Source organism: Solanum pennellii, chromosome 10 (genome assembly GCF_001406875.1).
Source record: "Solanum pennellii chromosome 10, SPENNV200".
Lineage (NCBI taxonomy): Eukaryota > Viridiplantae > Streptophyta > Magnoliopsida > Solanales > Solanaceae > Solanum > Solanum pennellii.
The window spans coordinates 36,043,597-36,066,885 of record NC_028646.1 but is presented as its reverse complement, the minus strand read 5'-3'; the positions used below and the strand labels follow the sequence as shown (position 1 = coordinate 36,066,885).

General features: G+C 37.9%; 1 protein-coding gene across 1 annotated transcript; it reads right to left on the bottom strand.

Annotated features, from left to right (window-relative positions):
• Positions 1-1,428: 1,428 nt before the first annotated feature.
• Positions 1,429-2,670, bottom strand: LOC107001231. The gene is made up of 5 exons (XM_015199362.1): positions 2,498-2,670; positions 2,305-2,401; positions 2,054-2,197; positions 1,680-1,730; positions 1,429-1,575 (listed from the first exon to the last, which is right to left on the bottom strand). The coding sequence occupies exons 1-5, from the start codon at positions 2,668-2,670 to the stop codon at positions 1,429-1,431; spliced, it is 612 nt and encodes a 203-aa protein (XP_015054848.1).
• Positions 2,671-23,289: the final 20,619 nt, after the last annotated feature.

Below are 23,289 nucleotides of genomic sequence, written 5' to 3'. Positions count from 1 at the left end.
GATCATCTATCAAGTCAATATGTAAAAAGAAGATAATGATTCATCCACAAGAAATTTTAGTAGTTTATTTAGGTCAAATATTACTCTTTCCTCATTAACTCGCGATATCAAATGTCCATAATGGACATTAATAATTGCTCTCTATGTTGTAAGAAATGATCCACCTAGAAATAATAGTACCTCAAAATTTTATTCCATTTAAAGAACTATAGAATCCATAGGAAATATGATTTTATAAACCCTTACAAGATTATTTTCGATTATTTTTCTCGGTTTTTAGTCATTTGATCAGCCAATTGAAGAGATAATACACTATCTTTCGTCTTACCAACTTCTAATTTTCTTAGAATCGGAAAAGGCATTAGATTAATTAAAGCACCTGAATTGCATGATGATTTTTGAAAATGAGCACCTCTTAAATTACAAGAAACTGTAAAACTTTTCGGATCACGGAGTTTTTTTCAAAATCTTATTATAAAGTATAACACTACTTTTCTGTAAGCTTATTTCACGTCATTAGCCTACACCCTGGACGTGGGCGGCAACCAATGACCATTTCTTGCCTTAAGTGAACCCTCTGCCTTTACTTGTTCAAATCAGCGTAAGACTTGACTTAACTCTGTTATAAAAGTAACGAACATTCTCAGGAGAAATACTTAAAATGTAATAGTTTTGCCAAAATGGCACATAAATCTAATCGTTTACAAATAAAATTAAAAGACAAAATCCCCAAATCAAACCTTCTATAGTAACCAGCCAAACCCAAGAAACTCTGTATAAGGTTACAGATGTGGGTCTAGGCCAACTCTGAACTGCTTTTATCTTTAGAGTATCAACACTAATCCTATCACCGGAAACTATGTGGCCCAAGAATGCCACACACTTAAACACAAACTCACACTTGGAGAACTTGGCATACAACTCCTTATCTTTCAAAGTCTGATGAACTATCCTGAGGTGACTAGCATGATCTTATTCATCCTTTGAATAGATTAGTATGTCGTCAATGAAGATGATAGAAAACATATCTCAAAAAGGTTTGAAGACTCAATTCATAATATCCATGACTATTACATGCGCATTGGTCAAACCAAAGGACATGACCAGAAATTCATAATGCCCATATCTGGTTCTAACAATTGTCTTTGAAATATCACATTCCTTAACTTTCAAATGATGGTAGCCTAACCTTAGATCAATTTTTTAGAAAAGGAAATCACCTTAAAGCTGGTCGAAAAGATCATGTATCCTTTGAAGAGAATACTTATTCTTGAGATTAACCTTATTCAGTTGGCGATAATCTATACACATCCTAAGGGAACCATAAGTCTTTCTCACAAACAACACCGGAGCGCCCCAAGGAGAGACACTTGGTTGGATAAAACCTTTATCTAACAAATCTTTCAGCTGTTCTTTCAACTCTTATAACTATGATGGTGTCATTCTATATGGCAGAATATAGATAGAATGAGTATCTGGGATGAAGTTTATGCCAAAGTCTATTTCTCTCTCAGGAGGGACTCCGAGTAGATTATCAGGAAAAACTTCTTGAAACTCTTTCACTATAGGAACTGACTGAAGGGAAGGTACCTCAGAACTTGAGTCATTAACTCGAACTAAGTGATAGATACACCCCTTTGAAACTAACTTTCTCGCTTTAAGGTACAAAATAAACCAACCCTTAGGCACGCTGAACTACTACTCCACTCTATGACTGGCTCATCAGGAATCTGAAATTTAACAACTCGAGTTCTACAGTCTATTGATGCATAAAAGGCATGAAGATAGTCCATACCTAGAATGACATCAAAATCTACCATGTCTAACTCCACTAGGTAAGACATGGTGTTTTTGTGATGTATAGAAATAGGACAATCACGATAGAATTTTTCACTAGAATGGACTCTCCAACAAGGGTAGAAACACAGAAAGGTTCAAAAAGTTTATCCCAAAAAAATATGAAACTGATATGTAACATAAAGAGTTACAAAAGATAAGCTTATTCCTGGGTCCATCAAAGCATAAACATCAAAAGTAAAGACTTCGATCATACCCGTGAAAACATCTGCCGAGTTCTCTTGCTCTTGGTGACTAGTGATTGCATAAAGGCAATTTGCTCCTTCGCACTGCCAAAAGTAGCATTTCTAGGTGCTGCAGCTGATGAAGATGGAGCTCTATTGCCTGGATTTCCAGAACCCTACTTATTCTTAGGATATTCTTTCAAAAAGTGACCCTCTTGACCACGCTTGAAGCAACCTGACTTGCCATCACGACACTAACGAACGTGGTTTCTACCACACTTACCAAATTTAGGATCCCACTACTTCCTTGTGCCACACTACCTTGTAATTGGGTTGGTCTAGCCGTGAAGTTCTCCAAATTCTGGCCATTATACTCATATCTGTTTCTGGGCGCAGGCGCAGAAGCAGATGATGGTGTATGCCCCTTTTGTTTATGCAATTATGGCCGTTATGAACAACATTTGTGCTTCCCAAACTCATTCCTAATATTGGATTTCTCGTTCTTGTACTCCTTTCTGTCCCTCAGCTTCTCTTCTTCAAGTTGTTGCACATAGACAATCAATCGGGATATGTTCATGTCATCGATCAACATTTCAACTCTACCCTCTTTACTAGATGCACTATCCAAGCTAGCAACAAACAAACTCATTTTGCTTCTCATATCCTTAAGCATATCAGGAGCACATCGAGACTGTTTGTTGAACTTCAACACATACTCATGAACACTCAAGGAGTCCTATTTGAGAGTAAGGAACTGTCACACCTTGTCCTCTTTCAATTCTTGAGAAAAGAAACAGCCCCAAGAAAGCCTCTTTGAAACAAGCCCAATTCTGATGTGGTGCATTTACATCTCTTCCCTCCTTCCACTAGTAGAACAAAGTCCTAGCTACATTCTTCAATTGGTGTGCAACTATCTCAACTCTATCAACACCTATGACATGCAACGCATAAAATATTTTCTTCAACTCTTCCATAAAGTTTTTCGAATCCTCTGTAGTGCTTGAACCGGTGAAATTAGGAGGATTAATTAATAGGAACTCACGAGTCCTCGAGGTTTCATCCTCTACTTTTTGATATCCTATCTGTGGACAAACCTAATTAGTCATATCCTCACTCAACAACATAATAGCCTTACGTAACTCAGTGTTGCTAACTTCCCTTTGTGGTTTCATTGCAGGTGCATTGGGTAACTCTTGTTCCTGAGGTTCAAAATTTCTCCTAGTTGGGAAACCTCGTCCTGATTTTCGTGGAGGCATAGTAATTAGAAACACGTGTAAGAAAGAATCGTAAAATTTTTGTAGAGATAAACTCTATCACACAAAAATGAATATGAAGGAAGGAAGGAATACATAACTGTTGTAGACTACTAATAATAGATGTAGTGCGCTTCACACCGATGACTAAGACTCTACAGATACGGCTTCATAGACTCCCTAGGACTCTTAACTCTGTGCTTTGATACTAAGTTATTCATACCCCGATCCTACACCCTAGACGTAGCCGACACCCAATGACCATTGCGGGCCTTGAGCAGGCCCTTTTACTGGCTTACTCAACTCAGAGGAAGATTTTACTTAACTTCTTTATAAAAGTAAGGAACATTCTCAAGAGAAATAATTAGTTTGGCCAAAATGGCACGTAGTCTCATTGTTTACAAATCAAATGAAAAAACCCAAAACTAACACTTTTTATCTATGATGCCTCTAAAAATAATAAGATGAATGTTGGGACAACCCCTAAAAATTTTATAACAAAGAGACTGTCACCAATAAAAAAGGTCCTCCTAATGCGAGGAGGCCATTAACTCTCAATGGTAAAACTGGATGAACAAGGCATAAGATGCTGATCCTGATTACGTGCGTCTACATCATGATACGATGCAGGACAACTAGCATCAGTATATTGAATGTACAAGTATGCAAGTTCGAACAATAAAAAACTACTTAAAGCGTGAAAGGATTAATAAGAACTTACGTTGGCTCTGCTTAACTCATGAATTACTAACTCAATATAAAACGGTAAAGACACATGTAATATATTTATAAAGCTTGTAAAACAGTGTAAAACATAATTTGTTAAGGACTTGCAATAACAAACTCAACTTTACATATATATGAAATTAATCAAGTTTCTGTGGGAGATTCTCTAACCGAAATCCATCACTATGAGCCTAAATGATAGTACAACGTCTTACCTCATGTTGCAAAAAAACACTAAGGAATCATCTAAAGAGTATGACCATTCGTCTTTCCATGTTGGGCACATGGTTTATGTGGGCTTGAATTAAGATGAACTCGCGTCCCCATATTGGTGCTCAATACTACTCCTAAAATACATATCTCCTATGTTTTAAAAACAACTTTTTAATTGGTTTGATATAATTTGCTCAAATTTAACTTTTGAAAGCCCTGCTGGAAATCATAGTTTCCTCTTTACTTAAAATTAGACAAAGTCCTTGTTGGAAGTCTAGCTTCTTTTCTTGCTCAAAATTTGTAAACATTTGTATTCTTAGGGAATACTTATTTCCCTTATAACTTTTATGAAATAAACTCAACTCTTTACATTTTTCTCAACCTTTAACTTAACTATTAGGGAATGTTTAGTTTCCTTATAACTTTTGAGAATTTTACCCAACCCATTACTATTTGCTCCACATGTAAGTTGATCATTAAATCAAAGTTAAAAGGTTTGTTTAAGACTCAACAAAAAATTTAAGAACTTACCGTTACCTGTTTTGTAGCTTTTTGACTCGACTCTTAACTTCTAGGACATTGATCTTAACTTTTCTTGAATTGAATTATGGATTCAAGGTTCATGATCTCATGTTTATAGATGATTTAATGATGTTTAGATGTACCTTAGTGTGTTTGAATAAGCTAAGAAATGTGGGTACATAAATTAATAACTAGTACGAAATGATGGGGAAAGAATGGGGTCTCCAGACGTCCTTGGCTCTCTAAGAGGCATGGAGCGCCAGGGGATGGAGGATAGAAGTTGTCCTAAGGGGCTTTGGCTGGTTCGTGCGCCAGAGCTCGTATGACAGAGCCTGTCTTGAGGGGAGTTCCGATTTTTCTTCTTCATTTTTCATCTCTAAACTCTCTAATTCCATGGATCTTTTCCCAAACACTTAGGATCATTAATACCCCTCTACCCAATAGACTCAACCCGAAAACAACATGTAAACACAAATCAAATCAACTAAGAGCATACTATAACTTGACCAACAATTATTCAACCATTGTTCTTCAAGAATTTCAATCGCATCATTCAATCTACTCAAAATTCGCTGAATTAATCAAGTTGGTGTGTGGGTGTACTAACCCAATATTGAAAGATCTCACATACCTTGATAGGGATCACCCCCGACTAATTTCATTTGCGAAGGCTTAATGTTCTTGAACTTTCTCCCTTCTCCTTCTTCTCTTTTCTTTTCTCCCAATTTCTAAGCGTAAATAACTTTTATAAAACTTCCGGAAGTATTAGTTTTACCCCTAATAAACATGTAAAACAAATAAGGAAATAGTTGGGTCGAAAGACCACTTTACCCTTACAAAAATCTAGATTGGACTTTCTTCAATTCAATAACCCAACTTCCGAAAGATATATTTCCCTTATACGATATTGAAATTGTACAAGCCTGGTGCCGTTGGAAAGATATTCCCAAGAGCTTTCCAACCATATAAAGAAATGACTATAACCCATACTGGGCTAGAAGTTATGGTCATTTGAAAATAACTAAAACACACTTTCTTACCTTAGGAAATTTTTCCACACTTTTCCCATTCTTTCCAAAAATGATAAATCTTAGTTTCTTAGAGTTCTCTTTGCTATAACAATTTACGAGATGTTATATGTTAGCTACATGAATTTCTTCCAATTTTCTTTTACTTGTCAAAATATCCTATAAGATTTAGCACCTGAAGGCATTTGATTCAAAGCATCTCTTAAGGGGATGTTAATGTAAAGTTGTTATAAGATTTCAAGAAACTTTGAGAAATATTTGTAAAGATTTTCTATTTTCATTTTCTGGCGAAAAGGGAGAGAAACAGACTGAGGATGTTTCAGTAATTCATTTTCTTGTAGCTTTATTTCTTTATATTTTTGTGTTTTGAAAAACCTAGATTTTTCTTTATTCTCACTTTCATTTAACTGTTTCATATTTTGTGAGTGTTTTTGTTTACCTGCATGTGGATCATTAAGATTTTTACCAGAGTGCAATGATATATATTTGAAATGTTTGTTTGGATTTTTCTTCGTGTTGCTTGTAGAGAATCCTGAATTCGTCTAGTTATAAGTATTGTTATTTGACTTACTTGAATTTCCAAGTTCCTTATAGTTGAATGATGAATTTCAACCTTCTTATTAGTAACCCTGATGAGTTTGTGTATTAGCTCATCAGTAGCCTTCAGATGTTTATTGGGAAAATTTTCAATGTTTGATTGTTGATTTACATAAGGCTGTTTTTGGTAGTGCTGAATGATTTGTTGCCTTGTATTATTATTTTGAAAACCAGGTATCCCTTCCTGCTTTTGATAAAATAAAAAGTCGAGGATTCTTAGATCCATTTGGATTACTCCATTGAAATCCTAAATGTTTTTGTGCTATACAACTACTAAATGGATAATTACTTTTATCGCTAATAGCGTTTACATGTTAATTATTTTGATCTGAAACTTGAGTCTCATGATTGAGATGACTACCTCTATAAACATCGCAATTTTCAAGTTGACATAATGATAGAAAACATACCTGAAAAGCCTTATAATTTTGTGTAAGAGCTGTGATTTATTGTGTAATGAATTTAAATCTTTGACTTGATTGATTCCTGCTGCTTTCTAGATAATCACTCGGTCATATGGCCATTGAAATGCATTTTCTGAAATTTCAATGAGTAGTTGTATTTCATTTGCACTTTTTTCTCATATAGATCCTTCTGATAGTGCATCAATTACATTTCTAGAAGATAGCTTAAGGAAATGATAAAAATGTATAACATAACGAGATATGAGATTCCATAGTGTAGCATTTTCTTTAACTTGAACTTAGTCTTTCGCAAGCCTAATAAAAAGATTCATTTGATCCTATGTACTTACAGAACCTCTTGGTAAGCTTCATAACCATGTTTTGGCTTCTTTTCTTCTTGTGAAAAAGGACTTGATCAGTTCGGACACCATTGTACTTACTAGTTTCAACTAGCTTAAGAAAGTCAATTAGGTGAGTGTGAGGTGATTAACCATGGTTTCACGGGGTTTTCAGTGCTTTTTCCTTAAGAGTTGTGTGTGTCTAGAGCCTTCTTCGTAGTAATTTAAACATGTCTTTATGTTTGTTTTGCATGGAAGATGTAAAGAAATAAAATGTAGAAGGTAGCTGAAATAAAAAGTAGAAGCGAGCCATGAAGGCAATCGACAGTACGCCGTTCCATCGACGACCCATAGGTGGTGACCATCGATTTTGAAGTTCAGGAAAATGGAAAAACTCGGGAAATCTGACCGAGTCTGGGAATATGTAGAGGATGGACGGACCGTTCTTTTGAATTATCAATGAAATGAGGGATAGTATCAGTACCCGAAGTTGGAGAATATCTAAGGATGGAGCAAAATATGGCATTGACGAACCGTAGATGCATGGACGGACCGTGCTATTAGTTCATCGATTGATTCAGAGATGATGCCATGTGAAGGAAGAAAAATGATTCTAAGTCCGTCATTTCATCGATAGTCCGACTGTGGGGGTCGTCGATTACAGCTGCATTTTAGGACAAATTTCCTTATTTTAATACCTTTTAATTTAGGACAATGTTTTCTATAAATAGGGTTTAAAACCTCTTTATTGGGGTTGGACATTATTATTATTTTTCTTAGTTTGTGTTAGGAGATTGAGTTTTGCAACTTTAGCAATAATTCAATATTCGGATTTGGTTTTCAAGTGTTATCTTGCTACTTCAAGTGGGCTTTCTTGATTTTCTTCGATTGACAAAGTAAGTTCATGTTTTATTGTTTAACAACTATGAATTGTTTTTATATATGCATGGGTAACTAAATCCACGACTAGGGTAGTGGTGACCATGGGTCATTAACAAGGCAAACCTAGCTACATAACAGTTCTGAATTAAGTTATTGCATGTAATTATAATTCTTTCATCAAGAAGTCTTTTTCACTAGTGCACATGTTAGTAATAGCCTTGTTGCTACTTGCCAGACGAATGAGGTAGTAATAAGAAAAGAATTATCAACAGAGATTTTGTGGGATACTATCTTATAGGCTAGTCTGGATTGGTAAGAAGTAATAACTAAGGCATACATCAAATATGATGCTTAATATGAAGTAAAGTTAAGGGTTAGTAGCTTATACACACGTAGCGTACCATGGTACAAGGTGAAATTCTCTAAATGTCGGACCAAGGATTTAGAGATACCTGGCTTATCACTTTCCATGCACAACACTATGGAAAATTTGTTATAGGTAGAAATACGACGTTATGAACCTAGGGGAAAACATACACCCTAGTTTCTCTCACAAGTTGATAAAACAAAATCGTTTCTCCTGTTACTTATTTTACTTAGATATATTAAAGAAGTTTGTTTCACAAAACATCCCCTTTAATTACTTGATTTCAGAAAAAGCTTGACAATATATATATAATCGTATAGTGAAGTGAAGTCTAAATTGTTTTTCTCGTGAGATCGAACCCAACCTACTAGTTGGGTTCTTTACTTGAGACGACCGCTTATACTTCTTTGGTGAAGTGTAATTTGAGCGTATAAAATTTTGGCGCCGCTGCCGAGGAAAAGTGACTTTAGATTAACGTTAATAACATGATTAAAATTCAATAAACAATTTCCTGATTTTACTTTTCTTTTGTTTTGTTTCTTTCAGGTCTAGCTCTAGTGTATGCCAAGTACAAGGATCCGAGGAGAAATGCTCATTCCATTGGATCATAAAAATAACCATACACTTTGGAAAATGGATAATCAACACCCAATCAATCAAGGTTGTAGGGTAAATTGGCAGCCTCCACTACCTATTGAGGAACACAATTAGGTAGTTGCGGAAAATTAGGTTAATGATGTTGTAAGGATGCAACCTCCCGTCCTATGCCCTGAAGAATTATCTAGGGGCAATGTAAATATAACTGATTCTGATGGGCCTCTTGTCCTACGTCCTCTACCGCAGGGACACACGTTCTTGGAAACTAGTAGTTTGATGCAAATTCTTACCGCGAGGGGTTTGTTTGCAGGGCTACCATCAGAGACTCCACATGCTAACATAGACAAACTAAGGTCTGCATGCAAGAGTTATGTGGGGATGCAAGACTTAGATATGAACGTAATTGGGATGAGAGTGTTTCCTCTATCATTGACCAGAGATTTCGCGATATGGTTGACTGAGTTACCCTACAATTTTATGTATACTTGGGATCTGTTGAGGGATGTGTTCTTAGATCGGTATTAGCCGATGTTCTAGAAGATCAACCACAAGGATAGAGTGAAAAACTTTGTGGTAATACATATGGAGTCGGTAAGTAGATCTTGGGACAGATTTACAGCGTATGTGAGAGGCGTCCTAAACCACTACATTGATGATGAGTCGTTGAAAGAGTACTTCTATCGTGGACTAGATGATAATGATAAAGCACTACTTGATACTATTGCGGAAGGTTTGTATGGTGAGTGAACATATGGTGATACCGCAGAGAAGTTGGAGAAAATCTCTCGCGACAATAAGGTTTGGAATACTAAAAAGTCTGACACTGGAGGAAACACCTTCGTAGAGCACACTACACACAATCCAGCAGTAGATGAGATTCGTGAGGAGATGGCTCAAATGAGAACTGAGCTTTGGTTTGTATTAAGACATGTTACTGGGGATGTAGAGAAGGTAAATGCAATGAATTAGTTGACTAACCCCCCCCCCCTCAAGCGGATGATACTATTATGAAGAGGATACTTGTGCAGTAAATGATAAAACGGGGGGTTTTCGACCAAACATCCAAGGCTCCAATCATGGAATTTGGCTTCAAGGTCAAGTAAATCAAGGTCGGAACTATGGTATCTACAATAGAGAGGGTCAGTATTTTTGAGATGGAAACTACAAGCGCGACAAAAACATCAACCGAGGTAACTATGGTAACATAAATGATTAGAGTGGGCCCTCTGTACCACCTCAAAATTGGGATGTTTCTCCTAGGGATGGTGGAGATATAATGGCACAGGATGAGGATATGTTAATAGAAGATGTAGAGGAGGTTTGATGCTAGTGATGAACACGACAAGGAATTGAGTGGTGATTAAGCGATCATTGGGCAATAGGTGGATGCACAAGCGGTCTTGATTAAGTATCTTGAGTTACTAATGGACAATTGTCCACTACTGTGAACCCACGCCAACCGAGCACTCTTCCTAGCAATACAATCAAAATTCCTAATAATGATGGAATTTGCATGACGGTTACTACTCGAGGAGGTAGGCAAACTATTGATCCACCTCTGCCATTTGTGGTAGAAGATGAGATGAGAAAGGAGGAAGAGTTGTGAAAACAAGTGGAGAATTGGTGGACAAAATGGCGAAAAAAAGCAGAGGTACCTCTCAAAGTGGTCCCCGTTCCCAGATTTCCACCACCATTCCCTCAAAGATTAGTAAAAAAGACCTAGGATGGTAATACCAGCCTTTTATCAGTATGTTGAAACAAATTTCCATCAATGTCCCTTTGATAGAAGATTTGGAACAAATGCCTGATTATGCTAAATTTATGAACGATATGGTTACAAAGAAGAGATCCATAAGTTTTGAGGATGATGACTGAATGAAGTATTGTAGTGCTATTGCTACAAGGTCTCTTTTGCATAAAAAGGAAGATCTGGTCGCTTTCACTATTCCATGTACCATCAGATAATTACACTTTGATAAAGAACTATCTGATCTAGGTGCAAGCATAAGCCTCAGTCCTCATTCCTTTTATAAGAAATTGGATTTGGTTGACCCAAAGCTACTGCAATGCGGTTACTGATGACCGATCGAATAGTGAAGAGGCCCATTTGGATACTCCATGATGTGCTCGTGAAAGTGGAGTCTTTTATATTTCCAATGAATTTTGTGATTCTTGACTTTGAGGTGTACTTTGAGTTTCCTATTATTCTTGTGAGGCCGTTCGATGCCACTGGACGTGCCTTGGATTATCTGGAAAAAAGAAGATGAAGTTTAGGTTGAACAATGAAGAAACAACGTTCAACATTTGTAGGTCCATGAAGTAGAGTTGTTAGATCAAAACGGTATCTGGTATATCCTATTGTGTTGAGAGTATTTTTGAGGTACAGATCGAAGAACGCCTAGGTGTCAAGGCACTAGTGAAAATGATCATGAATTTTGAATATGATGATATTGAAGAGTATGGCTCTTTGGTTGTGGCACTTGAACGAAATGAATATCGGTCAAAACCAATGAAACTGGATTTAGATTTGATGCATCACGAGTCTCCACCCGCGAGACCATCTTTTAAGGAGGCTCCAAAATTAGAGCTTAAGGCTCTATCTCATCTAAGGTATGTGTTCTTGGGTAGATATTACACTTTTGTCGGTAATAATTACAGTGGATTTGAATGTGCAACAAGTAGAGTGTCTGGTGGGAGTTTTGACGAGGCTCAAATGAGCCATTGGTTGTACTACTGCAGACATTATTGGGATCCCTCTAGGTATTTGTTCCCATAAAATCAAACTCATGCCCGATTACAACCAAGTATTGAACACTAGAGATGGTTGAATCCACCTATGCAAGAAGTAGTGAAGACGGAGATCATAAAGTGGTTGGATACCTGGGTCATAAATCCTATTGCAGACAGTAGTTGGGTAAGTCATGTCCAATGCATATCCAAAAAGGGGGGAATGAAAGTGGTGCCTAATGAGAAGAATGAGTTTTTTCCAAAGAGGCCAGTGACAGGATGGAGAGTTTGTATAGATTACCCGAAGTTGAATGAATGGACAGAGAAGGACCATTTCTCCATAGTCTTTATGGATAACATATTAGATAGACTTGTAGGAAAAGGATGGTACTATTTTCTTGATGGATATTGGGGTTACAATCAAATCTCGATTGCCCTTGAGGATCAAGAGAAAATATCTTTTACTTGTCCTTATTGGACGTTCACATTCAAGAGGATTCCTTTTGGGTTATGTAATGTACCGGAAACCTTCAAGAGATGTATGATATCAATGTTCTCTGATATGGTGGAGGACACTATTGAGGTACTCATTGATGAGTTTTTGGTGGTTGGTGACTCCTTGATCGATGCTTGAGTCATTTGGCCGACGTTCTAAAAACATGTGCAGATTGTAATCTTGTTATTAGTTGCAAAAATTGAACTTCATGGTTAAAGAAGGTATAGTATTGGGCCATCGCATCTCGGAGGAGGTGATAGAGGTTGATCGAGTGAAAGTTGAAGTTATTGACAGAGTTGTTCCTCACATTTTTGTAAAAGGTGTGAGAAGTTTTATGGGACATGCGGGCTTTTATCAAAGGTTTAATAAGGATTTCTCGAAAATTGAACACCCTTTGTGCATATTGCTTTGGAAGGAATGTAAGTTCTATTTTGATGAATCTTGTCTTAAAGCATTTGGAGAATTAAAGGAGAAGATGGTATCTGCTCCCATTGTTATTTCTCAGATTGAAGTAAGCCATTTGAGGTGATGCGCAACATTACTGGGGTTGCTCTTTGAGTGGTATTGGGACAAAGAAAGGATAAAATCTTTCACTCTATTTACTATGCAAGTAAGGCTCTGAATAAATCTCAAAAGAACTATATGGTGACTTACAAGAGATTCATGTGGTGGTATTTGCGTTCAAAAAGTTCCGCTCCTATTTGCTTGGCACGAGGGTTGTAGTTCATACCGATCACTCCTCTTTGAGGTACTTATGGATAAGAAGGATGTGAAGCCAAGGTTGATTAGATGGGTGCTATTACTGCAAAAGTTTGATCTTAAGGTAAAAGATAGAAAAGGAACTATGAATCAAGTTGCCGATCACTGTCTAGATTAGAGGATGAATCTACATGAGAATTGGGTGAAAAGTCTGAAATTGATGATACATTCCCTGATGTATTGGCCGTTTCTCATTATTTGATTCCATGGTTGGCCAATTTTTCGAATTATCTTGCTAGTGATATAGTCCAATCAGATTTGTCTTTCCATCAGAGGAAGAAGTCAATGTATGAGGTAAAAACATTCTTTTGGGATGAGCCTTACTTATACCAGAGTTGTGCTGATGGGCTTATTCGTCACTGTGTGCCGGAAGTTGAGATGTTAAGTGTTTTGGAGGCATGTCACTCCTCGCCTGTGAGTGGGCACCATAGTAATATCCGACTGGGCACAAGATTTTGCAGTATGGATACTATTGGCCAACCATTAACCAAGATGCTCACTAATTTGCCAAGTCATGTTAGATGCCAAAGACATGGAGGAATTTTTAAGAGGCAAGAGCTCCCTCTAAATCCTCATCTATTGAACTCTCGTCTTACGCAATGATCGGGCTCCATAGATCAAGGTCTCGGGTAGATCAATTACCTAAACCATGGTTTTCCCCTATTATGGTGATTGAGTTGTTTGATATTTTGGGCATTGATTTTATGGGGTCATTTGTGAGTTCACATGTGATGAAATATATACTCGTGGAGGTTGAGTACGTGTCAAAATGGGTGGAAGCTATATGGGTGTCACCGTATTCTTGAAAAAAAACATCTTCTCCAGATTTAGCTCACCTAGGGCCATTATTAGTGATGGTGGATCTCACTTTTGCAATAAATTGTTCAAAGGGATATTGGAGAAATATGGGGTTCGCCATAATGTAGCCACTCCTTTATGATCAAAAGATTAGCGAGAAAGCTGAGGTGTCAAATCGAAAGATCAAGAAATTTATGTCGAAAACAGTAAATGCTAATAGAACAGATTGGTCAAGAAGGCTTGATGATGCTCTTTGGGGCTAAAGGACTGCATACAAGACCCCTATAGGTATGTCTCCAAACCAACTTGTATATGGGAAGGCTTGTCACTTGCCAATCGAGTTAAAGCACAAAGCGATGTGGGCAATGAAGAAACTGAAGATGGATTTGAATGAAGCGGTGGAACAGAGAGTTAATGGGTTAAATAAGCTTAATGAGTTTCTCCTAAAAGCGTATGAAAGTTCAGCCATCTACAAAGAGAAGATGAAGAATTACCACACCAAAAAGATTAAAAAGAGAGAATTTGAGGTTGGGTACTTGTTGCTTCGATTCAACTCTAGGCTATGTTGTTTCTAAGCAAAGTCATGTCCAAGTGGACAGGACCATTCCTTATCCCTATAGTGTTTCAACATGGACGTTTGAGTTTGAGAATAAAGAAGGTGCAAATTTCACGGTCAACAATCAAAGGATTAACATCTACCTAGGGCATGTGTAGAGTGTCCATGAAGTGGTTGAGGCATATCACCTTGATGAAGCCTGAGTAATCAAGGATCTTGCATCGTGCCGCGACGTTTATTCAAGCGCTTCTATGGAGGCAATCCAAGGTGCATCCTCTAGAAAATGATAGATTTCTATTTTCTTTGTAGGAATAGTTGCATATTCATGTTTCATTTTGATTTGGTCATTTTCGTTTTTATGATAACTATTATATTATTGTTGGCTATAGATTATTTTAGGGTCCGTGTCTCAAAAGAGTCTAGAAAAAAAATTAGTTTAATGGGTGTTACTTTTGCACGGACCAAAACTAGAAATCTGCAGAAAATGGTCTAGTGCACAGTGCTACAGACCCCATCGATGGGCATCAATCAATCTACGGACTGTTAATATAATCCATCGATCCCATATATGTTTTGAAAATTTTCTAAGTCTTGTGCAATCAAAGGTCCCAGTCGACGGACCATCGACTGACTTACGGACCGTTGACGGGGTTTCATCCGTCCAAAGTGCCACTGACCCTTCCCGACCCGACCTGTAATATTAAAAGTCAAAACCATTCATTAGACTAAAATTTCTTTTCAAATTATTTCCACAACCGTTTCTTTTCCCATATTTCCTTCCTTTCTCATAAAACATCACATTCTCACCCTCCATAACCATCAGATTCCTCCAAACTCCCAAATCCCCCAAAATTTACAAAACTCTTTCTTCCATAAATTAACCTTTGTCCCCATTGCTTTTTCGGTCACTGTTCAAGTCGGGCACGTAGGTTGTTGCAAGGATCACTCTCACAATCACTCTACTATGATCATAAGGTATTTCGATTCCTTTTGTTTTATGAATTTTCGTACGTAGACCGTTTGAATCAAAAATTAGAAAGTTGGTCTTGACTGAGGGACAAAATTGTTTGATTTTGCTTTATGAAACATGTGTAAAATGTCCCTTGAAATGATAGAAAGTGATTGTTTTGTTGTGGAATCTGTTTAAAATGTGTTTATGACAGTAAGTATAGACTTTCCTATTTAGGATTTTGTATCATCGATTTTTAGAGCATGAATCTTGTGAAATCAAAACTAGAGGAATGAAGAAATTGTATTTTGATTATTACATTGTGTTGTGTAAATTTGTGTGGGTCTGAAGGTGTCAAAGTGTGGAGTTTGAAACATGGACTGAAATCTATCTCAGGCCAACAGTATGAGACCTCGTCGATGGACTGTCTATGGATTGACGAGTCGTCGATTAGGTATGTCGATTGGACAACTCAATTTACGTTTAAGCTAGAGACAATGGAACTGGACTACAGTCCGTCGATTGATCGACGGTCCGTTCTCCACGTTCATCTTTTCATTTATAGATGTTGTTTGCTCGATTGTGAAAAACAAATATTTTAAGTGTTAGATGACGGAGGTGGACTACAGTTCGTCAATTAATCGACAGACTATTCTATCTGATATTTTGATCCATTTAAAATAATTCTAAGTATTAGATGACGGACCCTATCGACGGATCGTCGTTTCATCGACGAACCGTCGATAGTGTCCGTTGACCTGGAATTGCAGACCTTCATTGTATTTAATTTTTAATTCGTTTAATTCTTTTGTTTATTTCAAGTGTGTAGAAAGGTTTCTATGAGACTAACAATTGGTTTAAAGGTACTAGTCACGCCAAAGAAGGATATTGTATATTTCCGGGACAGGTCCAAGTCGGTGGCATCATCTGAGAGGATGATTTGAACTTGCAACGATGAGCGGGATCTCGAGTATGTGACCTGGGATGCCATGCCTACTACACCAGCTGCACGAACCCCTCAGGGTACGTCCGGAAAGGTGGTTCTCGGCGTAGTCACTGCCTCTCAGTCTGATGAGGGACGGACACTAACTGGCACACCGCCTGGGTCTGCCTAGGGTTCTGAAGAAGCATCTGGCTCCAAAGATTCATCAGGATCAGGGTCGGACCACTCTTCAGGGAGGAATGAGGCTACTGCCTCAAGTTTTGGATCACAAGGAACCATTAGTCGGGGGAACCTTCTCGCCAAGCCTAGTCAAATGAGGCTACCGCTCGAAGTTCGCCCCGGCACCTCAGGCAAATGCCCCTGCATCGGTTCCTAAGGAACCAAACCGGTGGTGCGTAGATTGTCAGTATTAGATATACAGGGATGGAAAGTTCCTAAATCAGTAGTGGGTGATGACCTGGTTGTTGAGGGTCGAGCGTAGGGTTCTTACGGGGAGTTTGAACACAAACACCGATGTGAAGAGATTGTTCACCCGCCACAGGCTTGAGTGCAAGGCTAGGAGTTTGGGGGCGTATAGTGAGGTTAGTGTTCGAGAGTTCTACGCCTCCTATGTGGCGACTCTAAGAGGCTCTTTTGATAGGCAGGCGAGACCCGCCAAATAGGACCTGCTCACGACATTGCTAGTTCAGGTCTGCCAGGTGGATATTTCTTCAGCCACCATCCGCCGGTTCATGTACGGCGCCTCTGTTGATATTACTCGGTCCCTCATGACTCCGGAGTTCTACTACAGGTGGGATATGGTAAAAAGTGGCCAGTTTCCGAGGATCGTGGAGCAGAGAGAGGCAGGTAAGAGGTGGCTTGCTCAGCACCTATTCATCGATGGTGAGGGAGCAAATTGGGTATTAGACCCAAAAGGGCTTATCAAAAAGGCCAACCTAACCTTTACAACCATGTTTTTCTGGATATTATTCCACCACGACCTATCATCGACGAGTGTAGATAATATTATTATATGGGATAGAGAGATATTTGTAGCAGCCTTTGTGTCTGATTTTGAGATCGACTTCGCAAAGTTCTTGATCGCGATGATACACGAGAGGGATATCAAGACCTATACTACTTACTCGTTTACGTGTATGATCTTCCTTCTATGCAGGGATACCAGAAAGCCCATTTGGCACTGTGATACATTTTGCACTCCGGGTGGCACAATTGATATAGGTCTAATAAGGGATAAGGCTAGTGTAGCGGAACCACAGAGAGGGCCCAGAGTTAAATTGCAGACGCTAGAGTTATCCTACGGGGCTGACCCTGCCACTTCAGAGCCTGCTGCTACCACCCCGACCGAGTTCGCCCATGCCACTAGTTGAGCGTCCATTTTCTCCCAATCTACTCCACCAACAACCGTAGATGTACCAACAACCTTGGATTCAAAAGTACGTCTTCGAGGCAGAGGACCAGATTGAGAAGAGGGTGGCCCAGCAGACGGAGAAGAAGATTCAAGCGGTTAATCAATGCCTCGATGCCTTTGAAGTGTGAGTACTTGCACTGCGAGCCCCCACTATTGATATAACTACTTTCAAAGAGGTTTTGGATTGTTTTATGGAATATATAGATAGCATTCTGAAGATGCAAGGTACTGAGACCGAGACTACACCCTTAAAGCTTGCGGAGGATATTGTGCTTGTTGTACCTTTCACATCCCATCCTAAGCCGCTGCCTGATCCACGTGGTCATGTCAAGAGGTACCGGTCTGGTCGTACTACCGAGGGAGAGTATTCTCATGCGAGGAAGAAGAAACGGAAGGACCTCGAGGCTGCGAAGAGAGCCTCTTTTTCTAATGAGGAGACCTACACATGAGGGTGCGAGAGGGTGCTATTGGAGCGTCTAGTTCTAGACCGGAGATCGGTCAGAGGATCACAACTGATGGTGCAGAGATTATTGTGAGAACCACTGAGGGTGGCCCTACTACTGATGTTGCGGGTTCAGGGAAATCGATGTCGCCTACTTGTTGATCATCGGCGCTATACACCTCAGGTTTGCTTCACCTACCACCCTGTCTTTATATTTGTTATACATTGGGGACAATTTCAATATATTTTGTTAGGGGTGGGGAAAATGGAAAGTCAATGTTATGGTGAAGTCTGTGTTGCCCAACTCACGATCCTCTATTCGGGATTTTCTTGCGTGTGTTCTATTATCCCAAGAGACTGATTACTTTAATGTTGAACCAACATGTCATAAATTGTATAAAGTATAATATCATGAAATATGAGGCATGATGAATAAGTATGAATTATATCCACCCATCCTAAGAAAATGCTTGCATGAATAGGTGAAAATAATCTGAATGTGTTGGCTCTAATCATGACATAGACAGGCACCCACTTCATGACCCTCAAACTAACACCTAAACTAGGAAATCTGGCAATGAAGTGTCAAGAGACTATGAGGAGTTTGAGTTTTCAACTGTTCGTACCAAGCTAGAACTTTCTCGGTAAGTCTTGCAGGAATTTGTGTTAGACGACTAGGAAAGGATCATAGGCCCTTATTCGAATTAGCAAACATCTATACTAAAATGAAGTGAACCAAATAAAAGTTTTATTCCTTTATGATACAAAACTGCTGAGCCTACAATAGATCTTTTGTTTCTTAACTAACTGACATTCCCTAGGTTTAAAGTGTTGGCCCTGGTCCCTACTTGGACATGTGCACCTCGACTTAGGAACAAATCCTTAGTTGAGGGTGGCTAATACATAAACTGACCTCCTCCTGGACTTGACCCAACCTTGGGTAATGCGTACCTCAACTCATGGAAAAACCATAAGTTAAGGGTGACTAGTATTAGTGATAACCCAAAATTAGGTATGAAAAGAGTTTAATGTGGAAAAGAAATGAAAAGGTGAGCAAAAGATGTGAATCAGTTGAATTATAAAAAAAAAGAGTTTGAAATTGAAAAAGTATAAAAAAAGAAACAAAAGAAGTGAACAAAATTAGGTAAGATTCATATCAACAAACAAGAAAGGGAAAAGCAAGACAAAGATGAAAAGAGGAAAAAAGTAGCGCATAAAAGACAATGAAAGAGGTAGGAAGCTTGGTTGTAATGTCGAGGAAATTTTTTTTTACTAAAATGTACCCATATGTACCATACCTGACCCTAATCCTACGTTACAAGCTAAGAAAATCCTATTGTGATCCTAGAAGTCTAGTGTGGTGAACTTAACCAGTGAAAATAAGGGCAAGCCTATGGCGACGATTACAATATATGTATGAACTTGTTTTTGCCTATGAGTAATGAATACAGATCCTTGTACCCAAAGTCAAAATCACTGTGCGAAAAAAGAGGATTTCTTTTGGAGTGAGGGCTCTAGTTGCAATGTCGAAAAGTTGGTACCTTTGTGAGAGGCAAAATACTAGAGGTATCGATGCTTGGTGAGTTTTTGTCATTTTCAGATCCATATGAGTTAGCTTGTCGAACCTAAGAGCGTAAGCATGCACTAAAGCAAAGAAAAAGTCGGGATTGAAAGCCATGTGATTGTGAAATCTTAAAATAGTATACTTTTGTAAAAAGCATATGTTTTGAGTCATAGTGCGTCGCTTGAGGACAAACAATGAATTTAAGTTGAGGGTGTTGATGTACCGTTGTTTCACGGTGTTTTCAATGTTTTTCCTTTAAGAGTTGTGTGTGTCTAGAGCCTTCTTTGTAGTAGTCTTCACATTTCTTTATGTTGTTTTAAAGGAAATATTTCAAGAAATAAAACGCGGAAGAAAGCTGAAAAAAATTGCAGAAGCGACCCACGAAGGCCATCGGCAGTCCATCATTTCATCGACGGCCCTTAGGTGGTGACCATCGATTGAAATTCAGGCAAATGGATAAAATTCGGGGAAATCAGACCAGGTGTGGGACTACGAAGAGGATCGACTGTCCGTTTATTGATCGACGTACCATTTTGCTGAATCGTCAATGAGATCAGAGATACTCCTAGAAACCGAAGTTGGAGAAATTCTAAGGATGAAGCAACGGAAAACGTCGACGAACCATAGAACCAAAGACGGACCGTGCAGTTGGTCCGTCGATTGATTCAAAGATGATGCCATCTTAAAGAAGAAAAATAATTCTAAGTCTGAACTGATGTAGGTAGTCGACGATACATTATTTCATCAACAATTCGTCTGTGGGGATCGTCGATTACAGCTGCATTTTTGGACAACTTTCCTTATTTTGATTCCTTTTAATATAGAACAATGTTTTCTATAAATACGGTTTAAAACCTCGTTTTTGGGATTGGACATATTATTATTATTATTGTTCTTTGTTTGTGTTTGGAGATTGAGTTTTGAAACTTTAGCAATAATTCGATTTCCGGATTTGGTTTTCAAGTGTTATCTTGATATTTCAAGTGGGTTTTCTAGATTTTCTTCGAATTGCCAAAGTAAGATCATGATTTATTGTTTAACAATTATGAATTGTGTTCTTATATGCATGGGTAACTAAATCAAAAACTAGGGTTGTGGGAAGTATGGGTGATTTACAACCTAAACCTAGCTAAATTTTCTCAATTAGGTTATTGCATGTATTGATAATTATTTCATTTAGAAGTCTTTTTAACAAGTGCCTGCGTTAGAACTATCATTTCTATTTGTCGTACCAAGGAGGTAGTAATAAGAAAATAATAATCAACATTGATTTAGTGATATACTATCAAATAGGCTAGTCTCAATTGGTGCTAAGTAATAACAAAGTCATACATCGAATATGATGGTCAATATGAAGTAAATATAAGGGTTAGTAACTTATACATACGAAGCCGGACCAAGGTAGGTGGTGAAATTCAATAAATGCCAGACCAAGAATATAGAGATACCTAACTTATATCTTTGCATGGAAAATACTATGGAAATTTTTTTATAGCTTTCACGACCCGAATTCTTAAATTCGAATCGCAACCGGCGTCGTTGACCTCTAACAGGTCGCAAACAAGCCTCATCTTGCATTCATCACATTCATATGGTTAATTTTAGCTGAAAATTTAAAATTTTCAAACGGATGAAGCATATAGTTATTTCATGAATTCATCATATACTAAGCTCAACATAAATGTAACAACCATCTATCATAAGAATCAATTCGAAACAATATAAGAATATATCATAAATACATTTGCCAAACACGGACTTATTACGAAATCTTCGAAATTAAATTACGAAAGAAACACTAGGCACAACATCCACTAGCTTTGTCTAAAAATACGGCTAGACTAAAACAGTAGCATCCTCGAAATTAAGAGGACCTACCAAATGGTCTGGAGAAACGCTGATGTCTAAACCGTTGCAAGAGTCGTCAATCTGTCACTTAACCTTCATTTATAAAATAGTAAATAGTAGGGGTTAGTAAACCACAATACTTAGTATGGGTGTATGCACACATACACATAAGGCTATGCATGATCAAAGAAAGCTCTTCCTAAACAACATGCTATTTCAGGAAAGCCTAGTCACTAGACATTCCAAAACTGTTAGTTGTGAATTGTGGTATGAATATGATGTATTTTAATGTATTCAAAGCACAAAACTCATTTTTTATATGATTACAAAACATTAGTATCATCAAAATAATTGTAGACCAACTCGGGCAAAGATTTGAGATTTTTGATCCTCTTAGGCCGAGAGCTCCACTTTGTACACTTAGATTATTTTCAATCTTTTTATTCTTGTTATTGTGTAGTTCAATAATTCCTTTGGTACTATGTTTTAATTACAAATGCAATGATTCATTGTAGTCCCATACCCACAATGAATCGATGTAAGTAATCCAAGGACTAAGGAATGATTTCCCCACCTTATAGTGATTTATGCTTTACACTATATATTCATTACAACGCATAAGCAACTCTCTATTGATCATCCCATTGATTTGATTACTTTCATGTTTTATATATTATATATTTCATATACACAAGACTTTGGAATCGTTGATGTAGCATTAAGACATCATAAGTGAGGGCCCAACATATGGGACCTCAACCCGAGGGCCTTCTTTAGCAAACACAGAGTTTGCTTCATTCGTTCATTCGTTCTTCACATTATTCATTTCATTAATTCGTAGGATGATGTAAACACAAGCTATACCTAGGATGAAGTTTAAGACTCTCATCGGGTTCATGAAGTGCAATGACCAAGAATGACCTAATGTCATTACTTGAATCTAATTTCACCTCCTAATTGTCTTGTACAAACACCTTCGATATCGTTCATTTCATTATCCTTCATATATTAAGGCTATCCTCATTCTTTCTTTGGGAACTTTAACCTTAACCGACATAGATCATGTGAGCATCATGAAATCAAGTGTCTGCCCCACACCAAAAAGAGGTGGAATCACCAGCAAAAGTGACCCAAACATTCTAGCGTATATAGGGAACTGAACCCTGCTAGATCCCTATATTGGCAGTAAAGGTTCAAAGACTAGGAGATATAAGGTGACCAATACCCGGCATGCCGGACAGTCTCATCTCATGAGAGTTACGTCAACCTCTGCCCTTCCCGAAGGAAGGCATCACGGCTCATAGCTAGCCTATCAGTGCTCATTATAAAGTTCCATAATCATGGAAGTTGGCTTCTAGCTTGAGGGCATCATTTCTCCTTATATGATTTCTCATCTTATCATTAGTATTAAGTGTGAATTGTCTTTACATTTACTATAGAAATTTGATATTACCCCTTAGCCTTTTTTCTATATTATGCCCAATATTTCTCAATATTTGGCATTGTAATGCCTATGTATCTCCTATATGCATTCTTACAATGTTACTGGGATCTTCATTAGACATGTAATTTTCCGGAATGTTACAATAGCTGGGAATACGGCGTTATGAACCTATGGGGAACACACACACCCTAGTTTCTCACAACTTGATAAAAGCTAAATCGTTACTCATGTTGCTTGTTTTATTTAGATATATTAAAGAAATTTGTTTCACAAAAACCCCATTTAGTTACTTGTTTTCGGAAAGAGCTTGACTAAAAAGATAAATCGTACATTGAAATTAAGTCTAAACTGTTTTTCTCGTGGGATCGACCCCAACCTACAAGTTGAGCTCTTTACTTGATACG